The 25,142-nt window shown below is 45.5% G+C and overlaps 2 protein-coding genes across 3 annotated transcripts in view; both read left to right on the top strand.

Moving 5' to 3' along the window:
• Nucleotides 1-25,142, top strand: part of DIS3L2 (DIS3 like 3'-5' exoribonuclease 2) — a 663,234-nt gene that overhangs the window by 441,809 nt on the left and 196,283 nt on the right. The window lies entirely within an intron of this gene.
• LOC141100692 (uncharacterized) lies at nt 7,776-18,813 on the top strand. Its single transcript, XM_073589328.1, has 2 exons — nt 7,776-13,252; nt 13,559-18,813. The coding sequence occupies exon 1, from the start codon at nt 9,214-9,216 to the stop codon at nt 10,663-10,665; it is 1,452 nt and encodes a 483-aa protein (XP_073445429.1). The 5' UTR covers nt 7,776-9,213; the 3' UTR covers nt 10,666-13,252; nt 13,559-18,813.

A 25,142-nucleotide genomic window follows, 5' to 3' on the forward strand; every position in this document is an offset into this window, starting at 1 on the left:
GAGTACGCTGATACCTGATATGTGGGGGGGAACCACTGTTTCGGCGCATGGCAGAGCTCAGAAGGGAAGGAGCGCCGTTTGACTTTTTCAATACAAAATTGGCTGGATTTCAGATCGGATGCCATGTCACGTTTGGAGAGCCCCTGATGTACCTAAACAGTGGAAACCCCCCACAAGTGACCCCATTTTGGAAACTAGACCCCCCAAGGAACTTATCTAGATATGTGGTGAGAACTTTGAACCCACAAGGGCTTCACAGAAGTTTATAACGTACAGCGGTACAATTATAAAATCATATTTTTTCCACAAAAATGATCTTTTCACCCCCAATTTTTATTTTCACAAGGGTAACAGGACCCTAAAAGTTATTGTGCAATTTGTCCTGAGTACGCTGATACCCCACATGTGAGGGTAAACCACTACTTGGGCGCATGGCAGAGCTCGGAAGGGAAGCAGCGCCATTTGACGTTTTTGGCTGGAATTGAGATCTGACACCATGTCGCTTTTGGAAAGCCCATGATGTACCAAAACAGTGGAAACCCCCCACAAATGACACCATTTTGGAAACTAGACCCCCCCCAAGGAACTTATCTAGGTGTGGTGAGCACTTTGACCCCTCCAGTGCTTCACAGAAGTTTATAACGCCCGTGCGTGAAAATAAAAAAATCGTATTTTTTCCACAAACATGATCTTTAAGTCACCATTTTTTTATTTTCCCAAGGGTACCAGGAGAAATTGGACCCCAAAAGTTGTTGTCCAATTTGTCCTGAGTACGCTGATACCCCATATGTGGGAGAAAACTACTGTATGGGCGCATGTCGGAGCTCGGAAGGGAAATAGTGACGTTTTGGAATGCAGACTTTGATGGAATGGTCTGCGGGTGTCATGTTGCCTTTGGAGAGCCCCTAATGTACCTAAACGGTGGAAATCCCCCACAAATGACCCCATTTTGGAAACTAGACCCCCTAAGGAACTTATCTAGATGTGTGGTGAGCACTTTGAACCCCCAAGGGCTTCACAGAAGTTTATAATGCCCGGGCATGAAAATAAAAAAAAATCGTATTTTTTTCCACAAACATGATCAATTAGTCCCCAATTTTTTTATTTTCCCAAGGGTAACAGGAGAAATATGACCCCAAAAGTTGTTGTTCAATTTGTCCTGAGTACACTGATGCAATAGTTTTCTCCCACATATGGGGTATGGGCACACGTCGGGGCTCGGAAGGGAAGTAGTGACGTTTTGGAATGCAGACTTTGATGGAATGGTCTGCGGGTGTCATGTGCGTTTGGAGAGCCCCTGATGTACCTAAACTATTGAAACTCCCCACAAGTGACCCCATTTTGGACACTAGACCCCCCAAAGAACTTATCTAGATGTGTGGTGAGCACTTTGAACCCCCAAGTGCTTCATAGAAGTTTATAACGCCCGGGCGTGAAAATAAAAAAATCATTATTTCCCACAAAAATGATATTTTTGCCCCCAATTTTTTATTTTCCTAAGGGTAACAGGAGAAATTGGACCTCAAAAGTTGTTTTGCAATTTGTCCTGAGTAGGCTGATACCCTACATGTGGGGGTAAAACTGTTTGGGCGCATGGCAGAGCTTGGAAGGGAAGGAGCACCATTTGACTTTTTCAACTCAGAATTGGCTGGAATTGAGATCAGACGCCATGTTGCATTTTGAGAGCACCTGATGTGCCCAAACAGTGGAAACCCCCCAATTCTAACTCCAACCCTAACGCCAACACAGCCCTAACCCTGGTCTAAAAATGGAAATAAATACATTTTCTTTTAATTTTATTATTTTTCCCTTACTAAGGGGGTGATAACGGGGGGTTTGATTTACTATTTATGGCGGTTTTTATATTTGGCAGCTGTCACACGCTAAAAGACTCTTTTTATTGTAAAAATAGTTTTTGCATCACCACATATTGAGAGCTATAATTTTTCCGTATTTTGACCCACTGAGTCATGTGAGGTCTTATTCTTTGCGGGACGAGTTGACGGTTTTATTGGTACCATTTTCGGGCACGTGACATTTTTTGATCGCTTTTTATTCCGATTTTTGGGACGCAGAATGAACAAAAACCAGCGTTTCATGAATTTCTTTTGGGGGGGTGCGTTTACACCGTTCCGCGTGTGGTGAAATTGATAAAGCTGTTTTATTCTTCGTGTCAGTACGCTTACAGCGATACCTCATTTAGGTCGTTATTTTATGTTTTGTCGGTTTTATGTAATGAAATTATGAATTATATAAAAAATAATTATTTTTGCATCGCTTTATTCTGCGAGCTATAACTTTTTTATTTTTTCGCTGATGCTGTGTGGCGGCTCTTTTTTTGCGGGACAAGATGTTTTCAGCGGTACCATGGATATTTATATGCGTCTTTTTGATCGCGCGTTATTGCACTTTTTGTTTGGCGGTATGATAAATCATTATTTTTTGCTTTGTTTTTTATTATTTTTTAAGGGGTTCGCTAAAGGGGTTAACTAATGGGACAGTTTTATAGGGCAGGTCGTTACGGACGCGGCGATACCTAATGTGTACTTTTGTTTTGGTTTTTTTTTTATTTCCAAAAAATGGATTTATTGGGGAAATTTTTTTTTCTTATTTGCCGATTTATTTTTAAAAAAAAAAAAAAAATTATTTTAACTTTTTTTTTTTTTTTTTAACTTTAGTACATAGTCCCAGGTGGGACATCACTGTCCTGTGACAGATTGCTGATCTTTCACATCACAGGCACTGCTGCAGACTTCCTCATGCCTGCGCTTTGCAGGCACTGAGGAAGCCGGCTCCCTGCAGGCCCCCGAAGGCCCCCGTCGCCATCTCGGATTCGGGGGCCTGCAGGGAAGGAGCCCCCCGCAGCGGCGCTGCACATTGCGCTGCCGAGGGGGGCTCAGGGAAGCATGGAGGGAGCCCTCCTCCCTGCCGATGCTTCCCTTTAACCCCCGGTACACCGCGATCATGTTTGATCGCGGTGTGCAATGGGTTAACGTGTCGGGGGCGGTCCGTGACCGCCCCTGACACATTGTCCCGGTTTTCAGCTGTGATAATTAGCTGAGACCCGGCCGCGATCAGCGGCGCTCACCACGTGGGCGCCGCTTATCGCTGAGACGTACTATCCCGTCCATGGGCATAGGGGCCCAGGTCCCATGGGCGAGATAGTACGTCTGATGTCTGGAAGGGGTTAAAGGCTGTCCAGGCGACCTACAGTATAAAGCTAAACTATGATCTCTCCCATGCGATGGTTGTTTTTTATTCGGGAAAAATCTAGATGATATCCTGGAGAAAGCAAGTGATAGGAAGAAAGTCTTTCCCAGATTCCCGGCAGACCAGAGAAGGCCGCCCTTTCGGAGAGGAAGATTCAACAGAGGTCGTCCTCCGGCGGATAGAAGAAGATGGGAAGATAAAAGGAAAAAGGAGTCCAGATTTATGTTTGGTGGAGGCACCTCCACTTCAAAAATATCCCCACAATGACGCCAGCATTCCGGTAGGGGGGAAATAAGCGCTATTTTCTCAGGCCTGGGGAAAGATCTCTTCCAATACCTGGATCCTATGCATCATAAGAGAAGGCCTGAAGATCCCCTTCATTTCCCAGCCAAAGGCAACGTTTGTCATCACCCATATAAGAAAGGCGATAGAAGAACAGCTAGCCTTAGAATCTGAAATCCTGAGCCTGGTAGACAAGCAGGTCCTTTCCGAAGTCCTGAACATACAAGAGGGAACGGGGTTCTATTTCCCCCCCCTCTTTCTGATAAAAAACCCAGATCAGTCATTCAGTACAATCATAAACCTCAGAGGCCTCAATCGGTGGATAAAAAATCAGACCTTCAAGATGGAATCGGTAGCTACAGCCATAAAGCTACTACACCAAGTTTGTTTTATGGCCGTATTCGATTTAAAGGATGCATACTATCACATCCCCATCCATTCAGGTTATCAAAAATACGAGCGTGGCTCTCTATATCCAGGGCATGCTCAGGCATTTCCAGTTCCTGTCTCTTCCATTTGGCATATCCATATCCCCAAGGGTCTTTACCAAGGTTGTAGTGGAGATGACAGCTTTCCTCCAAATTCACGACACTGTCATAATACCCTATTTGGACGATTTTCTGATAGTGGGCAGCTCAGAAGACCACTGTACGGCACAGTTGAGCCGGGTGACAGACACCCTACAGGAACTAGGGTGGATGATAAATTTCAAAAAGTTGAGACTACAGCCCCTAAAAAAACAGACCTTTCTAGGATTTATCCTGGATTCAGGGCAGCAAGTTTGTCTGCTACCGGATACCAAGATACAAAAAGGTGGAGAAGGTGACCTTGGCTGCCTGAGACCAACCTCACATGACATTGAGGAACGCCATTAGGTACCCTGACGTCCTGTATTCCGGCGGTCAGGTGGGCTCAATTTCACACTCGACAGCTTCAGGGGGAGGTTCTATCAGCACAAAGATCGCTGAGAGGGCGTTTAGAAGGAAGACTGGAGCTTTCCTTAGAGGTCAGAGACTCTCTCAACTGGTGGCTAGACAGGACAAACCTTGCTTCAGGAGTGCCATGGGACTGACGACCGATATAATACTGACAGACGCGAACTACTCAGGGTGGGGGGCACACCTAAGGGGTCACGTAGCCCAGGGTTCCTGGAGGCCTCAAGAGATGGATGCATCTTCCAACCTGAGAGAACTGTGGGCAGTGGACAAAGCCCTAAATCACTTTATTCCCCTACTCAGGGGCCGCAATGTCTGTATCATGTCAGACAACAAAGTAACGGTGGCGTACATCAACCACCAAGGGGGTACAAGATCACACTCCCTGATGGAGTCAGCGAGCAACATTTTTTACAGAGCGGAACAGCACCTACACTCCCCAATAGCCTTGCATATAAAGGGAGCAGAAAATAGAGGCCGATTTCCTGAGCCGCAATACTCTGAGGCAAGGAGAATGGGCCCTAAATCGGTCCTTTTTTCAAAAAATAACACAGCTTTGGGGGAAACAAGTGATAGACCTCTTTGCCAACAAAAACAGGCAAGTAGAGAGGTTTTGCTCACAGAACCCAAGAGAAGAACCATGGGCAGTCTACTTATTACAAATCCCGTGGGATTTCAGACTAGCTTATGCGTCGTCTCCCCCCCAGTGGCCCTGATCCCAACAGTAGTCATGAAGATCAGGAACGATCAAGCCAGGGTAATCCTTATAGCCCCATTTTGGCCAAAAAGGCCCTGGTTCGCTCTGCTACGAATGATGTCCTTCTCGGACCCCTGGGTTCTGCCAGAAATCCCGGACCAACTAGCTCAAGGTCCAATATTCCACACTCGGGTCAAGGGATTCCATCTGACGGCGTGGAATTTGAGGTTGCTGCTAATGGATAGAGGGTTCTCTCCCGGGTTGGTGGCCACCCTGCTAATGAGTAGGAAGCCGGTGACGACTAATATCTACGGCAGAACTTGGAATAAATTCCTGCAATTCCTAGGTAAGCTGTTAGAACAAGAACCCCCTAGATTAGTGCCATCTTGGAATTTTTACAATCAGGATTGCAGCTGGGGTTAGCGGTAAACACACTTAAAGTTCAGGTATCTGCACTAGGTGCGCTCTATAACTGCAACTTGGCAGCAAATAGATGGGTAGCCAGATTTATTAAATCCTGCCATAGGTCTAGACCTATCCCAATACCTAGGATAGCCCCGTGGGATTTAAACCTGGTACTAGAGGCCCTTACAAAAGAACCATATGAGCCCCTACAACAACTACCCATAAAATATCTTACCCTAAAAACGATCATTTTAGTGGCCCTTACATCGGTCCGTAGAGTAAGCGACTTGCAGGCTCTGTGAATCCACCCTATACACATTTTTCACGACAGGGTGGTATTAAAAACAGACCCTGCTTATCTACCTAAGGTAGTATCAGATTTCCATCGAAGTCAGGAGATTATCCTTCCGTCCTCTTGCGAAAATCCAAAGAACCCAGGGGAGGAAAAATTCCATAATTTGGACGTTAAGAGAGCCCTGCTGGAATATATATCTGTCACTAGCCAGTGGAGGAGGTCCCAGTCCCTTTTCGTAGCTTTTCAGGGTGCCAGGAAAGGCTGTGGGGTTTCAAAGGGGACTATTGCCAGATGGATTAGGGAGGCCATTAGTGTAGCCTACTCGGCTAGTGGCGTTCCGATTCCTGACAGCATCAAGGCTCATTCCACCAGAGCCGTGGCGACCTCTTGGGCTGAAAAGGCAGAGGTATCGATTGAACAGATTTGTAAGGCCGCTACCTGGGCCTCACCTTCAACCTTCTTTAAGCACTATAGGTTAAATCTATCCTCCTCTGCTGACTTAACCTTTGGTAGAGGGGTGCTACAAGCGGTGGTCCCTCCCTAAGGTGTTTCGAAGTCTCCAAAAATTTCTCAGGTGTGCTGTCATGGGTGAAGGGAAAACCACCATGGTTACTTACCGGTAGCCGGTTTTCCGGAACCCATGACAGCACCCGTATATTCCCCTCCCCTTTTTCACCGTAAGGGTGTGCACGATTAGTAGGGTGCATTTGTGTGATGTGGTGTTGGATTAACATGTAACTAACCGGGAAGTCCCCTCATGCTCTGTAACCAACTGAAGCGGGGGAGAGGTGCCGCCCCTTATATCTCAGTAGGTTTCTGTCCTGGCGGGGCGGATCCCTTTCTCAGGTGTGCTGTCATGGGTTCCGGAAAAACTGGCTACCGGTAAGTAACCGTGGTGGTTTTCAGTTTCACACTTTTTTGTTAATTATATAATTCCACATGTGTTAATTCATAGTTTTGATGCCTTCAGAGTGAATCTACAATTTTCATAGTCATGAAAATAAAGAAAACTCTTTGAATGAGAAGGTGTGTCCAAACTTTTAGTCGGTACTGTATATATGAGATTGTTTAAATTTCAGAGATTTATTATAGAATTTATCTTGATTTCTTTTTTTTTTTTTTTTTTTTTTTTTTTTTTGCATTATTGGGGTCTGAGGTTAATTTTATGCAGTAGTGAGACTTTATAAAACTAAGATTTAATATAAAAACGCTTTAACAAACTTTACCACATCAAAGCTTTGCTTGGTTCAGTAATTCACCCTCTTGAATCTCCCTCTTGCATAGTGACAGCTGTGCAATGTCAGTGATGGGTTTATCACTGGCTCATTCAGTAGCACGTCTACACAAGTCTCCGTTTTTCTTCAAGTTCCATCATCCTGTACTCCGGAATCATATATCCAGTCTGTAACTTAGGAGGTAGCTTAGGGAGGTAACTTAGGGAGCCAGTCATGTTGAAAAAATGGGATCTGATCTGCAGGCTTGATGTTATAGAGCAGGAGGATCTGATCAGATTGATGTATTTTTTGTGGGAGAAATTGCAGTAAAACTTGTGTATACAAGCACCAGGCACTGATTGACAGGTCTTATTTTCTATACAATGCTGGCCACAGATCACATTGCATGTACAATGTGACAGGTTCCCTTTTGAATGGTTTTATACTCAAGATGAATAGCAAAACGAAAAAGTAAGAATTCTGAAATGGCAACCCAAAAAAAAAAAATTCTAAATCATGTTCCCTTGTATTTAATTATGGTTAGCACTTTGCATATCATACTGATTATACTGGATCAGGACATTAGTTATATAATGCATTAGAACATCAATAAAACTGTCAAAGTGCATCATAATAGATTAAATGCAGTTTACATCACTTTTCTTGTCACCATTCATGTTGCAAAGTTAATTTTGAATGCTTCTGCTACAAATGGGTAAGGCTGGTTTCACAGCGTATCTGTGCACAGCGTATGATCCGCATAGATCCTCATGCGTACATATCTTTAACATGTTGTACGCTGGGACATGCGTTTGCATGCGTGTGGATGCGTACGCATGCATTGTTTCGCGTTGGGTGGCGAACGCAGCATGTTGCATTTTTTTGAGGCATCAATTATGCGCAGCCATGTGCATGCGGATGATTGTGGATTGAGTGTGTCAAAACACATTACTGTCTATGGGAACGCATTGTTACGCAATGACGTGTACGCATGCGTTAAATACGAATGCGTACTTCAGACTGAACATGTCCAGGAACTGGTTTCAGCCACTCCTAAAACAAAGGGGGTATAAAAGAGGGTGAGGACAGCCCAGCCTTCAACTTCCACCATGCAGCCAAGTTCAGCACCCCAGAAACGCTGAGGAACCAGAAAAACGAAGGCCAGGAAAAGAAAAGTAGCAAAGAAACATTACCCACACCCTCCACCCTCACCTCTGAATGTCTCTTTTTCCCTTCACCCATGACAGCACCACCTGAGAGGGATCCGCCCCGCCAGGACAGGAACCTACTGAGACATAAGGGGCGGCACCTCTCCCCCGCTTCAGTTGGGTTCCTGTCCTGGAAGGAATCCCACTGTGGCGGTGCCTGTCATGGGCGAAGAAAAAGATAAAAGACCCAGGCCCGTCCCGGCGCGGGAAGAACAGGTAGCTTACCTGTAGCGCCGGCCGTCGGGTCCTGGAAGCGCAGTCCCCGGGGTCCCTGGGGCTCCGGGTTCGTGCGGGCGTGGATGGGATCCCGGTGGCTCCGGCAAGCCCCCACCGCGCCGCCCTCCCCTCGCGCACGCCGCATCTCGATCCCCGTGGTAGGGGAGAGACGCTGGCGTCTTCCGGCCGCTGACGTCAGCGGCGCTTGGAATGCTGGGTGCGCCGGCTAACGTCAGCAGAAGGCGACGGTGTAATGGCGCCGGGTGCGACGCCGGCCGGCTTCTGAAGCGCTGGGCCGGCAGTCGCAGGGGGGAGGGGAGGAAGACGCTCACCAGGCGGAGGCATGCAATTTAAAAGGAGGAAGAGAGCTGTAGATCGGCGGTGCAAAATGGAGTCCGAGCAGGAACGTTCAGCGTCCCTGCCTCCCTCACAGCCCTCTGGCAGAAAGCATGGAAGCCATTCAAGCAGCAGTCGCCCCAGCCGCAGGTCGGGGCACTCCTCAAGGTCCAAAGAGCGCGGGTCAGGTGCTCCGATGCAGCCTCCAAGTCCGGTACCCTTGATTACGGGTGGTGAGTGATCTTCGTGAATGTTAACAGTATATTAATAGGGGTTTTCTATTGTATGCTTCACTCTGTAGGAAAGGCCCAGAAAAGCGGGAAGCAAGAAGAATAATAGGGGTTGTGCTATATGTAAATCTCCCCTAGCAAGAGACTGGCAAAAAGATCTCTGTGCTTCGTGCATTCAGCGGACTATGGCGGAGGAAGCGCCTAGTTTCGCAGCCAATCTAATATCTGCCCTCAGGTCAGAAATGGAAGGCTCAATTAAGTCCTTATTGAAAAAAGGGAAAAAAAGCAGGAAGGATTTCCCTAGTTCCCCCTCAGATTCCGCGTCAGTATCATCTCAGGCGGAAAAATCATCCTCCTCAGACTCCTCAGATAGTGACACAGGGGGTAAGCCATGTTTCCCTGTAGAAGATACAGATGCCCTCCTAAAGGCCATTAGAACCACAATGGGCCTACAGGAAGAAAGGGCGGCTAAAACCCTAGAGGACGTCATGTTTGGGGGGCTTCAGGAGAGGAAAAAACGAACCTTTCCAGTAAACGCGAAAATCCAGGCGCTTATTGAGAAGGAGTGGAAAGAGCCTGAAAAATCGGGGGCCCTTCCATCCGCCTCTAAGAGACGATACCCCTTTGAATACAAGGATACGGAGGTATGGGACAAAGTCCCAAAAATAGATGCAGCGGTGTCCAGATCTTCCAAAAGGTCGGCCCTGCCCTTGGAAGATGCAGGGGTTCTTAGAGACCCGCTGGACAAAAAAGCGGACTCATATTTGAGGCACGCATGGGAAGTGACAGCAGGAGGTCTAAAGCCGGCGATAGCGGGCACCTGCACGGCACGCTCCCTCATGATCTGGCTGCAGCAGTTAGAAGAGAAGCTGGCGTCAAGGGTCCCAAGAGAGAAGATCTTATCAGACATGTATCTCTTGCACGGGGCAGCGGCTTTTTTGGCAGATACCTCGGCGGACTCTATGCGATTGACAGCCAGAGCAGCGTCACTATCAAATGCTGCTAGACGCGCGTTATGGCTTAAGGGCTGTCCGGGTGACCTTCAGTCCAAGGCCAAATTGTGCTCTCTCCCCTGCGATGGTCGATTCCTGTTCGGCAAGAACTTGGACGATATTCTGGAGAAAGCAGGCGATAAGAAAAAAGGCTTCCCCAGATTCCCTATGGATCAGAGGAGACAGCCCTTTCGGAGGGGGAGATTCAATAGAGGGCGTCCTCCCGCTGACAGGAGAAGATGGGAGGATAAAAGAAAGAATCAGGGTTTATGTTTGGTGGAGGCACCTCCACCTCAAAAAAGTCACCACAATGACGCCGGTATTCCAGTAGGAGGGAGATTGGCACTCTTTTTCCAGGCCTGGGAAAAGATCTCCAATACCTGGATTCTGAGCATCCTAAAAGAAGGTCTGAAAATCCCCTTTATTCGTCAGCCAAAACCCGTGGTCGTCATCACACCTATCAGGAAGTTGACCGAAGAACAACTGGCCTTAGAAACAGAAATCCTGAGCCTGATAGACAAGCGGGTACTGTCCGAGGTGCCACGCTTACAGGAAGGAAAGGGATTTTATTCACCCCTTTTTCTAATAAAAAAACCGGATCAGTCGTTCAGTACAATCATAAATCTCAGATGCCTCAATCTATGAATAAGGAACCCGACCTTCAAGATGGAATCAGTGACTACGGCAGTGAAGCTGCTACATCAAGATTGCTTCATGGCCGTAGTCGATTTAAAGGATGCGTATTATCACATCCCTATCCATCCAGATTACCAGAAATACCTGAGGGTAGCGCTTTATATTCAGGGCACACTAAGGCACTTTCAGTTCAGGGCTCTTCCGTTTGGCATATCCATAGCCCCGAGGGTCTTCACCAAGGTCATAGCGGAAGTGACAGCCTTTCTCCGGATTCACGATACGGTCATAATACCATACCTGGACGATTTTCTTATAGTGGGCAGTTCAGAGGACCACTGTACAGCACAGTTGACTCAGGTGATCAACACCTTGCAAGAGTTAGGGTGGATAGTCAATTTCAAAAAATCAAAATTACAACCCCTAAAGAAACAGACCTTCCTAGGATTTATACTGGACTCAGAAAGGCAAGAGTGTCTGCTCCCAGACAAAATCTGGCCTTGGCGGGCCGAAACCAACCATGTATGACATTAAGAAAAGCAATGTCCCTGCTAGGTACCCTAACATCCTGTATTCCGGCGGTCAGGTGGGCTCAGTTTCACACCCGGCAACTCCAGGGGGAGATACTAAGAGCACAAAGATCGCTAAGAGGGCGTTTGGAAGGGAAGCTGGAGCTTTCCTCAAAAACCAGAGACTCTCTCAACTGGTGGTTGAACGAGACAAATCTGACCTTAGGAATACCATGGGACAGACAGGCGAAAGATATAATTTTAACAGATGCAAGCTCCTCGGGGTGGGGGGCACACCTAAGGGGCCTCATAGGTTAGGGTTCCTGGACACCTCAAGAAAGGAAGGCATCCTCCAACCTGAGAGAACTGTGGGCAGTGGGCAAGGCCCTAAGCCACTTCATTCCGCTACTCCAGGGTCGAGATGTACGCATCATGTCAGACAACAAGGTAGCAGTGGCATACATCAACCACCAAGGTGGGACAAAATCACACTCCTTAATGGAAGCAGCAACAGACATTCTGAGCAGTGCAGAGGAACACCTACACTCCGTGACAGCCCTACACATAAAAGGGGCAGAAAACATAGAGGCAGATTTCCTGAGTCGCAATACCCTGAGGCAAGGAGAATGGGCGCTAAACCGGTCCATTTTTCAAAAGATAATTCAGCTTTGGGGGGAACCGGTGATAGAACTCTTTGCAAACAAGCACAACAGGCAAACAGGTTCTGCTCTCTAAACCCGAGGGAAAATCCATGGGCAGTGGACTCGTTGCACATCCAGTGGAACTTCAGACTGGCTTACGCGTTCCCCCCAGTAGCTCTGATCCCAACTGTGGTAAGAAAAATCAGAAACGATCAAGCCAGGGTGATTCTAATAGCTCCATTCTGGCCAAAAAGGCCCTGGTTCGCTCTGCTACGGAAGATGTCCCTCTCCGATCCATGGGTTCTGCCAGAAATCCCGGACCTACTAGCTCAGGGTCCAATATTGCACGCTCAGGTCAAAGGATTCCATCTGACGGCGTGGAATTTGAAAGGTCGCTTTTAATGGATAGGGGGTTCTCCCCTGGGCTGGTGGCCACTCTGCTAAAAAGCAGGAAACCGGTGACTACTAACATCTACGGCAGAACATGGGATAAGTTCCTACAGTTCTTGGGTAAGCCGTTAGGAAAAGAACCCCCGATTAGGGCCATCCTAGAGTTCTTACAATCTGGGTTGCAGATGGGGTTAGCAGTAAACACACTTAAGGTTCAGGTGTCTGCACTAGGGGCGCTCTACAATTGCAAACTGGCATCAGATAGGTGGATAGCCAGATTTATTAAATCCTGCCATAGAGCTAAGCCTATTCCAATACCCAGAATAGCCCCTGGGATTTAAACCTGGTGTTAGAAGCCCTTACAAAAGATCCGTATGAGCCATTACATCAGCTACCCCTAAAGTTCTTGACCCTAAAAACAATCCTGTTAGTAGCCCTCACATCAGCCCGCAGAATAAGCGACTTACAGGCTCTCTCAGTAAATCCTCCTTATACGCAAGTCTTTCAGGATAGGGTAGTATTAAGAACAGACCCCAGTTATCTTCCCAAGGTAGTATCAGATTTCCATCGGGGTCAGGAAATTGTCCTTCCATCCTTTTGCGAAAATCCAAAAAATCTGGGGGAGGAAAAATTCCATAGTCTGGATGTTAAAAGGGCTCTCATAGAATATATATCTGCCACTAGCCAGTGGAGGAGGTCACAGTCCCTATTTGTAGCTTTTCAGGGTGCCAGGAAAGGCTATGGGGTTTCAAAAGGGACTATTGCTAGATGGATTAGGGAAGCCATTAGTGTAGCCTATTCAGCTAGTGGTATCCCGATTCCTGACGGCATCAAGGCTCATTCCACCAGAGCCGTGGCGACCTCCTGGGCTGAAAAGGCAGAGGTATCAATCGAACAGATTTGTAAGGCCGCTACCTGCGCCTCACCTTCCACCTTCTTTAAGCACTATAGATTAAATCTATCCTCCTCTGCTGACTTAACCTTTGGTAGAAGGGTGCTGCAAGCGGTGGTCCCTCCCTAAGGTGTTTCGAAGTCTCCAAAAATCTCTCAGGTGGTGATGTCATGGGTGAAGGGAAAACCACCATGGTTACTTACCGGTAGCCGGTTTTTCCGGAACCCATGACAGCACCCGTACATTCCCCCACTTTTTCACTGTATGGGTGTGCACAATTAGTAGGGTGTTTTGAGTGTTGTGGTGTTGGATTAAACATGTAACTAACCGGGAAGTCCTCTCAATGCTCTGTAACCCAACTGAAGCGGGGGAGAGGTGCCGCCCCTTATGTCTCAGTAGGTTCCTGTCCTGGCGGGGTGGATCCCTCTCAGGTGGTGCTGTCATGGGTTCCGGAAAAACCGGCTACCGGTAAGTAACCATGGTGGTTTCCAGGCTGTCCACACCTTCCCTTTGTTCTCTCCCATCTAATGAGTCAATCCCTTCCAACTTGTATTCCACTCCTAATGTATCCTCTGCCCCCCAATGTGTACTCTGTCAATGTTTCTGTCCCAATCCTCCAATTGCCTGCCACTTGCCATGTAATAGCTTCCCTAACCACTCCAAGTTTACCTTCACAGCCCAACACCCCCCATGCCCTCAATGTTACTCCCCCCTGCAGATCCTAAAAGTAAAGCCCTTTCTTTTTTTTTTTTTTTTTTTTTTTTTTTAAATTTGTTAAATTTCAAATTGTTTTTTCATAATACCTGTCTCCCTGTTTTTTCTCTTTATTTAAACGTGTGTATTGTTAAGTGAAGTATTAACGGGTGATACAGTCAAGGGGTTAGTATTAAAGTCCACAAACAGTACAGGTACATAACATTACAGGTACGTCTATTTATCAGCTTAAACTATTTCATCTTGCCATGCCACATATCCAATGTGCAAAACAAAGTAGGCAGCAATTTTATCCCTCATTTGGGCATCTTCCACTGTAGTCCTCAGAGGGTGATCTTGGTAATCCTACAATGTGGTATTAACAGGTTCCTCAAGTTCTATGTTGGGTCGCTCTTTTGCTAGGATGTAATTGTGCATAACACACGCTTTCACAACCTCTTCAATTGTCTCAATTTTTAGATTGATGGCTGTACCCAAAATGCGCCATTTAGATACCAGCAATCCAAAGGCACACCCACAGTTCTTCGTGCCCTTGTCAGTCGGTAGTTGTAAATCCTTTTGGTGTGATTCAAGTCCCGACTTGAGTACGGTTTTATGAGGTTGGCACACATTTGGAACCCCTCATCCCCAACCACATCAAACGGCATTGGCGGTCCTTCAGTGTTCGAAAGAGGTCGTGGCTGTGTCATCAAAGCCCTGTTAGGACATCCTTGTGTAGTTGAAATACTTTTGCAGGTTTTTACGCAGCTCTGTGTACAACAAGTGGTAGACTCCACGGCTCTCTGACTTCAACAATGGAGTGTTGCCAATAGCGACGATGATGTCTGCTCCATCTTTCTCTACTTTCTTCTTCACGAGCCACAGCAAAGGCAACAGCCAATTTCAATTGCAAATAGAGACTAATAATGAAGCTCTCCACGCTAAGATCCATCTTGCAGCTGGATACAACAGCAAAAGACGAGGATTTCATCTGTGCAGTGTGTATATGTATGTAATATATATGTGTGTGATGCAGTGACCCCTGTGACAGCTAGGGGGCGCTGTATGGCCTTCCCAGGACATGCATGCAGGTGTTTCCTTTATTGTGATGGGGAAATGATGAGCGGCAGGGTTGTGAATGGCCGATATGTATCACAAGGATGGGTGGTCCTGTGATGGAAGCTGGAGCGTGTATTGATTAGCAGAGGTACTGCTGAGGGTTTGTTACTGTGTATTAGGGAAGATTCCAGGTGACTTGATGAGATGGGTTGGACCAGTCACCTACAAACCCACCCAGGGGCGTGTCTGAACGTCCAAAGTAAAGCCTGCATGTGTGCGGCTGTGTGTGTAATAGGACCTGTAGTGACCATGTGATCCATACCTCACCTCTGAGTGTGGTTAGGTACCATATAATGTTCCTTAGGTCTGGTCACATGGAGAGAGAGTGTGTACCTGAATGGTTCAGGGTGCAAGGTCCTGGAAGAGGGTCAGTATGGGGAGATCCTGGGAGGAGGATCGGATCCCTCGAGCACGTGCTGCGACCTTGGACCTGGTGAGGCGTGAGTGTTGGACAGTTTCAGGAGGGGACAGACGTCCTGAATGGCACCCGCTGAGACCTTGGACCTGGTGGCCGGTGTGTTGGGAGACCCTGGGAGGAAGGTCGGATCCCTGAATAGCACCCGGTGAGGCCTGTGTGTTGAACGGTTGCAAAGTGGGGACGGACGTCCTGAATAGCACACAGACAGGCCACATGTGTTTGCAGAGTCAGTGACGGCACTGCATTGGGGGAGCTACTGTCCGTCTGTGGATCTGGACTGTCAGGTGGCCTGGTGAGCAAGGCGTTGTCCGGGGACGGTGATCCAAGTTTGGCAGCTTCCCTGAGAGAGAGGACTACCAAAGAGTCGGCATCTGGAGCAGGAGCTCCTGTGAGGTAAACCCGGACATGGGGATATAACTGTTGGTGCCTATGATATTCTATGGACATCAATGAACTGTATGGCATGCGGTCGACCACGGTAACTTGACCAAGCGGTCCAGCGTGATTAGTGACAGCGTATTAAAGCCATGTACTATGTAATGTTATGGACTATGTGTAAGCCTGTGAAGTATAACATGGCTTACGGTGCGGTTTATGATGACACAATAAACTCCATTGGACTGTTTCAAGTGAAAGGGTTCGTGTGTGCCTCAATATCGCAGCCGAGTGTCCCCCAACACTAACAATAAGAGCTACCTTAACGCTGTTATGTTCGGTCAAAAACGACTGATTTTGAACGTTAATATTTTTTAAAATATTCAAGATGCGGTTCTGAAACTTGTGGTTGATTGACTTTTTTTTTATTTGTTTACTTTTTGCTCCACAATTTTTTATACACTTGTACTGTTCAGTCAAAAAGTACCGATAGCCTTTTATAGTTATCTCCAGCTATTTTATGAGTAAAATAAAGGAGCTATAATCTCATTTTGGACTATATATTACATCTACTACTATTTATCAATTTATTTAGGTCCTTTGGTCCATGCAGAGTTACACATACATACATACATACATACATACATACATACATACATACATACATACATACATACAGTGCCTACAAGTAGTATTCAACCCCCTGCAGATTTAGCAGGTTTACACATTCGGAATTAACTTGGCATTGTGACATTTGGACTGTAGATCAGCCTGGAAGTGTGAAATGCACTGCAGCAAAAAAGAATGTTATTTCTTTGTTTAATTTTTTTTTAAATTGTGAAAAGTTTATTCAGAGGGTCATTTATTATTCAACCCCTCAAACCACCAGAATTCTGTTTGGTTCCCCTAAAGTATTAGGAAGTATTTCAGGCACAAAGAACAATGAGCTTCACATGTTTGGATTAATTATCTCTTTTTCCAGCCTTTTCTGACTATTTAAGACCCTCCCCAAACTTGTGAACAGCACTCATACATGGTCAACATGGGAAAGACAAAGGAGCATTCCAAGGCCATCAGAGACAAGATCGTGGAGGGTCACAAGGCTGGCAAGGGGTACAAAACCCTTTCCAAGAAGTTGGGCCTACCTGTCTCCACTGTTGGGAGCATCATCCGGAAGTGGAAGGCTTATGGAACTACTGTTAGCCTTCCACGGCCTGGACAGCCTTTGAAAGTTTCCTCCCGTGCCGAGGCCAGGCTTGTCCGAAGAGTCAAGGCTAACCCAAGGACAACAAAGAAGGAGCTCCGGGAAGATCTCATGGCAGTGGGGACATTGGTTTCAGTCAATACCATAAGTAACGTACTCCACCGCAATGGTCTCCGTTCCAGACGAGCCCGTAAGGTACCTTTACTTTCAAAGCGTCATGTCAAGGCTCGTCTACAGTTTGCTCACTTGGAGGACTCTGAGACAGACTGGTTCAAGGTTCTCTGGTCTGATGAGACCAAGATCGAGATCTTTGGTGCCAACCACACACGTGACGTTTGGAGACTGGATGGCACTGCATACGACCCCAAGAATACCATCCCTACAGTCAAGCATGGTGGTGGCAGCATCATGCTGTGGGACTGTTTCTCAGCCAAGGGGCCTGGCCATCTGGTCCGCATCCATGGGAAGATGGATAGCACGGCCTACCTGGAGATTTTGGCCAAGAACCTCCGCTCCTCCATCAAGAATCTTAAGATGGGTCGTCATTTCATCTTCAAACAAGACAACTACCCAAAGCACACAGCCAAGAAAACCAAGGCCTGGTTCGAGAGGGAAAAAAATCAAGGTGTTGCAGTGGCCTAGTCTGTCTCCTGACCTTAACCCAATTGAAAACTTGTGGAAGGAGCTCAAGATTAAAGTCCACATGAGACACCCAAAGAACCTAGATAACTTGGAGAAGATCTGCATGGAGGAGTGGGCCAAGATATCTCCAGAGACCTGTGCCGGCCTAATCAGGTCTTATAAAAGACGATTATTAGCTGTAATTGCAAACAAGGGTTATTCCACAAAATATTAAACCTAGGGGTTGAATAATTGACCCACACTTTTATGTTTAAAATGTATTAAAATTTAACCGAGCCACATAATTTTTTGTTTTTTTAAGATTTATGCATCTGTTAATAAATCCTGCTCTTGTTTGAAGTTTGAAGGCTCTAACTTATTTGCATCTTATCAAACCTGCTAAATCTGCAGGGGGTTGAATACTACTTGTAGGCACTGTACATACATTTTCTCATTACTATACTGCTGATGGATTACCTTTCAGTATAGTTATGTGCCAACTATTTTTACCCTGCTGTTCATGTAAAATAGTTCAATTCAGTTCTCAACATTTCATATGGAAGGAAATAGACCCAAATTGGATCAAAAATTTATATAAGAGAAGACCTTTTATAGAGGAGTTGGGAAAATCACTGGTTAGCCCATATATTGCAGAACAGAAGGTAACACCCAGAGTTGATGGAGCTGCAGCCATTGTCCTCAGGATCCAACAGCAAGATAAAGAAAGTGAACGAACAGCTTCCACCAGCACTGCTACAATACCCACGGATGCCACCAGCAACGCAACCAGTCTAAAACGGAAACGATGCGACTTCTGTCCATCATCAAGCAATCACAAATCAAATGTGATATATTACAGATGTGAAAAATATTTATGCAAGAGACATGTCAATTATACCTGTGACAATTGCAAAGAGTGTGACTTTATAATTTTACATAAAAACTGAACTGTTAATTTTTGTTTTATTTTTGTTGGAAAATATAATCACATTTAGTTTGCTTAGTTATAGTTTACAGTTGGATAAATTTTTGTATGTGCAAATATGCAATATGCATAAATATTCCAATAAAGCCATGTTAAATGTTTTGACACAAAAAATAAAGTAAGTTTTTCTTTCTATTTTTCATTTGTTAATAAACAACCAGATTCACATACAATATAATACTGCAAAAATTGTAGCCCATTCTTCAGTTAAAACACCCTCCAGTTCTTTGAGCGACGATGGCGGCGGAAATCGACGTCTAACTTGAATCTCTAAAATCGACCATAAATGCTCAATAATGTTGCGGTCTGGGGATTGTGGGGGCCAATTTGAGATGTGTGTGTGTGTGTATATATATAATATATATATATATATATATATATATATATATATATATATATATATATATATATATATATATACACACACACACACACACACACACACACACACACACACACACACACACACACACACACACACACACACACACACACACACTGGACAAGATATATAATACATACAGTACAGACCAGAAGTTTGGGCACACCTTCTCATTCAAAGAGTTTTCTTTATTTTCATGACTATGAAAATTGTAGATTCACTCTGAAGGCATCAAAAACTATGAATTAACACATGTGGAGTTATATAATTAACAGAAAAGTGTGAAACAGCTGAAAATATCTTATATTCTAGGTTCTTCAAAGTAGCCACCTTTTGCTTTGATTACTGCTTTGCACACTCTTGGCATTCTCTTGATGAGCTTCAGAAGGTAGTCACCGGAAATGGTTTTCACTTCACAGGTGTGCCCTGTCAGGTTTAATAAGTGGGATTTCTTGCCTTATAAATGGGGTTGGGAGCATCAGTTGTGTTGTGCAGAAGTCTGGTGGATACACAGCTGATAGTCCTACTGAATAGACTGTTAGCTGCTTTTTTTCTTGCCATAATACAAATTCTAAGTAAAGAAAAACGAGTTGCCATCATTACTTTAAGAAATGAAGGTTAGTCAGTCTGAAAAATTGGGAAAACTTTGAAAATGTCCCCAAGTGCAGTGGCAAAAACCATCAAGCGCTATAAAGAAACTGGCTCACATGAGGACCGCCCCAGGAAAGGAAGACCAAGAGTCACCTCTGCCAGGGAGGATAAGTTAATCGGAGTCACCAGCCTCAGAAATCGCAGGTTATCAGCAGCTCAGATTAGAGACCAGGTCAATGCCACACCTAGTTCTAGCAGCAGACACATCTCTACAACAACTGTTAAGAGAAGACTTTGTGCAGCAGGCCTTCATGGTAAAATAGCTGCTAGGAAACCACTGCTAAGGAAAGGCAACAAGCAGAAGAGACTTGTTTGGGCTAAAGAACACAAGGAATGGACATTAGACCAGTGGAAATCTGTGCTTTGGTCTGATGAGTCCAAATTTGAGATCTTTGGTTCCAACCACCGTGTCTTTGTGCGACACAGAAAAGGTGAACGGATGGACTCTACATGCCTGGTTCCCACCGTGAAGCATGGAGGTGGTGTGATGGTGTGGGGGTGCTTTGATGGTGACACTGTTGGGGATTTATTCAAAATTGAAGGCATACTGAACAAGCATGTTTACCACAGCATCTTGCAGTGGCATGCTATTCCATCCTGTTTGCATTCAGTTAGACCATTTATTTTTCAACAGGACAATGACCCCAAACACACCTCCAGGCTCTGTAAGGGCTATTTGACCAAGAAGAAGAGTGATGGAGTGCTACGCCAGATGACCTGGCCTCCACAGTCACCAGACCTGAACCCAATCGAGATGTTTTGGGGGTGAACTGGACCGCAGAGTGAAGGCAAAAGGGTCAACAAATGCTAAGCATCTCTGGGAACTCCAAGACTGTTGGAAGACCATTTTCGGTGACTACCTCTTGAAGCTCATCAAGAGAATGCCAAGAGTGTGCAAAGCAGTAATCAAAGCAAAAGGTGGCTACTTTGAGGAACCTAGAATATAAGACATATTTTCAGTTTCACACTTTTTTGTTAATGATATAATTCCACATGTGTTAATTCATAGTTTTGATGCCTTCAGAGTGAATCCACAATTTTCATAGACATGAAAATAAAGAAAACTCTTTGAATGAGGTGTGTCCAAACTTTTGGTCTGTACTGTACATGGTGGTCCAAAAGTAGATGGAGAGTATGTGTAATAGGGTTATGATGGCGGAGATTTATCGAACCTGGTATAAAGTGAAACTGACTCAGTTGCCCTAGGCAACCAATCCGATTCCACTTTTCATTCTTCAGACTCTTTGGAAAATGAAAGGTGGAATCTGTTTTGTTGCTAAGGGCAACTGATATGGTGTACTTAATTATTTGTACTAAATGTCCAACTGGGGGTCTGTATGTGGGGGAGACAGGGCAAAAACTGATAACAAGGATGAATTCTCATCGTCACACAATAAGAGAAAAAAGAATGGATCTACCTGTGGCAAAACATTTTTGTATCCCTGAGGGGTGAGGAGGACCATGCATACCACGAAAGGGGGGTGAGGGGACCATGCATACCACGAAAGGGGGGTGAGGGGGACCATGCATACCTCGAAAGGAGGTTGAGGGGACCATGCATACCTCGAAAGGAGGTTGAGGGGACCATGCATACCACGAAAGGAGGATGAGGGGACCATGCATACCAGGAAAGGGGGGTGAGGGGACCATGCATATTAGGATAGGGGAGTGAGAGGACCATGCATACCAGGATTGGGGGATGAGGGGGGGACCATACATACCAGGATTGGGGGGTGAGGGGACCATGTATACCAGGATTGGGGGGGTGAGGTGACCATGCATACCAGGATTGGGGGGTGAGGGGACCATGCTTACCAGGATTGGGTGGTGAGGGGACCATGCATACCAGGATTGGGGGGTGAGGGGACCCATGTATACCAGGATTGGGGGGTGAGGGGACCATGTATACCAGGATTCGGGGTGTGAGGTGACCATGCATACCAGGATTGGGGGGTGAGGGGGGGACCATACCATGATTGGGGGGTGAGGGGGGACCATGCATCCCATGAAAGGTGGGTGAGGGGACCATGCATACCAGGATTGGGTGGTGAGGGGACCATGCATACCAGTATAGGGGGGTGAGAGGACCATGCATACTAGTTTTGGGAGGTGAGAGGACCATGCATACCAGGATTGGGGGGTGAGGGGACCATGCATACCAGGATAGGGGGGTGAGGGCACCATGCATTCCAGGATTGGGGGGTGAGGGTACCATACATACTAGGATAGGGATGAGGTGCAGCAAAACCAGGATGGGAGACCATATACCAATAAAAATGCCTGCCACCCGGGCGTAAAACTGGTTCATGGCCAGTATATATATATACAGTGCTGTGCAAATTAATTGGGACAAAGCATTTTTTTTTTTTTTTAAGTAAAATTGTAAGTTGGTTACCAGTCAGTGATTCAAACCAGTTTTAACTGCTTTGAACAGGCACTCACACCTGTTCAAATCAGTTAAAACTGGTTTGAATCACTGACTGGTATCCGACTTACTATTTTACTTAAAAAAAAAAAAAAAAAAAAAAAAAAAAAGCTTTGTCACAATTAATTTGCACTGTATGTGTGTGTGTATATATATATATATATATATATATATATATATATATATATATATATATAAAATCTCCCATGAGACCTGCCCATTGGGTGTCTGGTGTCAAGGAAAAGCTACTGCAAAACATTTGAAATATTGAATGCATGCGCTGAAACCATGCAAACGCATGCAAAAACGCCGTAGTCCGTACTCAACACATTGCTCCTGTGCCGATGTTTATTTCTGAATAAAATCTTCAATATTTGGATGGTGAGTGCCATCCTTCACTTCTCTGCATCTGGACCATTTGTTTTTCGCCTCTGGGTTGAGCACCCATTCTTGGGCTGCTTTCAGTCTTGCATTACCAGGCGCAGCGCTTGGCCGCCGCTAAGCTCCGCCCCCGGCCGTGCCTCCTCCGTTCAGCTCCTCCTATGGTCGCATGACGCTGCATGCGATCAGTGTACCCTATTTTTAGCCTTGGTACGCTGGTCGTGTGCTAGTATGTTTTTTGCCGACACGTGCCCTTTTTGCGTTGTGCCAAGCGCACAAAAATGCAACAGCGCCTATCGGCGCAGCGCAAAAAGGTCCCATGCGCCGGCAAAACATACCAGCGCACGGCCAGCGTACCCAACGCTAAATATAGGAGACGCTGATTGCATGCAGCATCTTGCGACCATAGGAGGAGCTGACCGGAGGGAGCGAGGCTGGTGGCGGAGCTTAGCGGCGGCCGAACACTGCGCCTGGTAACGCAAGTCTGAAAGTAGTCTGTTTTTATGGCGTTTTAAAATGTGTGTGTGTGATTTGACCTCTAAGCATTGTGCTGATATTGCGGTGGTGCAGCAGCGCTAAGCAGTTTTTCTATGTTTGGATCCATGTTAAGTATATGAAAATATGGAAAATCTCATAATCCTTGGAGTAGGACCAGTATTTCTTTCCTTTGTGAAGGTCTATTCATTGACCTCTTGCCATTTCTCTGTCTATCATGTTGTAGAGCATGACTGCAGTGGAAGAAGGAATAGAAGTTTATCTTCATTGATGAGTCCCGCTTGTCTTGGACAAAATAACCAGAGATTGGTCTGGAGACTACTTCAAGAGGGAACGTCACACTGGTCCTACCACCAGGATTATGATGTGAGGTGGCATAATGTAATATTAATTTGGTCATGGAATCTCTGGTGTTGCCATTTTTCCAACATGTCCCTGGAGTTGTTTTTCAATGCAACAACGTCAGACCTCATCTTGCTCATACTACATCTTGGGGGATGTCTTTGGTCATCAACGGCAAAGAGAGCTGCTAGCAGGAGATATTGATGATTTGATTGTGCAAGAACATTGAGCATGGTAGAGCATTGTGCATTGGGCACACATATCCACATGCTGTATGGGGGGTCACAGTGCAGCCAGTATGTTTGAATGCATCAGTATAGAAGGAAAATTGAAGGGCACTCTGCAGCCCTTTAAAGCTGCCCATATACATGACCTAGCATGGCATGAAGTAGGAAGCAGCTCAGAGAACTCCTGCTTAGATTTATATTTTTTATCCTCCTGATCTCTGCTTTTTAAACACTTACCTAAAACACCAGGATGAAGGGGAAGAGTTCCTGGAGGCTAAAGATCAATCATCTGAGTGTGCTGTCAGGCAGAATGACCTGAAAAAGGCAGAAGTATCCTGGGGCCACGGTAAGCATCAGAATCAAGATGGCGCTGATGCCAAGGCAGGGGCTGCACAAGCTAATTTAGTCCTTGCAAAGACGCTTGAAATGGCTGCTAAATTGGAGCTATTTGCTTGATTGGGCAGTGAGGCTGCTAATATGCTGCAGGCTGTCAGCATGCTAAGTAATCCTGCTTTTGATGAACTTTCAGAGGAAGAGGAACAACTGCTCCCAGCAGAGCCTGCAGCATATGAAAAGCAGGGGAATAACTCTATGCAGCAAGCTGGGGAGAATGGAGAATCACCAGAACCCACTATTAACCCCTTAACCCCCAAGGGTGGCTTGCACGTTCATGACCAGGCCAATTTTTACAATTCTGACCACTGTCCCTTTATGAGGTAATAACTCTGAAACGCTTCCATGGATCCTGGTGATTCTGACATTGTTTTCTTGTGACATATTGTACTTCATGTTGGTGGTAAAATTTCATTGAAATAACTTGCGTTTATTTGTGAAAAAAACGGAAATTTGGCGAAAATTTTTGAAAATTTCGCAATTTTCCAACTTTTAATTTTTATGCCCTTAAATCACAGAGATACGGCACACAAAAAACTTGATAAGTAACATTTCCCACATGTTTACTTTACATCAGCACAATTTTGGAACCAAAATTTTTTGTTAGGAAGTTATAAGGGTTAAAAGTTGACCAGCGATTTCTCATTTTTGCAGCACCATTTTATTTTTACGGACCACATCACATTTGAAGCCACTTTGAGGGGTCTATATGATAGAAAATACCCAAAAGTGACACCATTCTAAAAACTGCACCCCTTTAAGGTGCTCAAAACCACATTCAAGAAGTTTACTAACCCTTTAGGTGTGTCACAGTAATTTTTTGAATATTTAAAAAAAATGAACATTTAATTTTTTTTCACAAAAAATACTTCAGATTCATTTTTTTTATTTTACCAAGGGTAACAGGAGAAATTGGACTGCAAAAGTTATTGTGCAGTTTGTCCTGAGTACGCTGATACCTGATATGTGGCGGGGGGGAACCACTGTTTTGGCGCATGGCAGAGCTCAGAAGGGAAGGAGCGCCGTTTGACTTTTTCAATGCAAAATTGGCTTGAATTCAGATCGGACGCCATGTCACGTTTAGAGAGCCCCTGATGTACCTAAACAGTGGAAACCCCCCACAAGTGACCCCATTTTGGAAACTAGACCCCCCAAGGAAATTTTCTAGATATGTGGTGAGAACTTTGAACCCACAAGGGCTTCACAGAAGTTTATAACGTACAGCGGTACAATTAAAAAATCATATTTTTTCCACAAAAATGATCTTTTCACCCCCAATTTTTGTTTTTCCAAGGGTAACAGGACCCTAAAAGTTATTGTGCAATTTGTCCTGAGTACGCTGATAC

This window comes from Dendrobates tinctorius, unplaced genomic scaffold (assembly GCF_039654945.1).
Source record: "Dendrobates tinctorius isolate UK_male_01 unplaced genomic scaffold, ASM3965494v1 ptg000107l, whole genome shotgun sequence".
NCBI lineage: Eukaryota > Metazoa > Chordata > Amphibia > Anura > Dendrobatidae > Dendrobates > Dendrobates tinctorius.

Excerpts from the sequence above, each read along its gene's own strand:
- LOC141100692 (XM_073589328.1), top strand. The coding sequence starts at position 9,214 with ATGGCGGAGGAAGCGCCTAGTTTCGCAGCCAATCTAATATCTGCCCTC.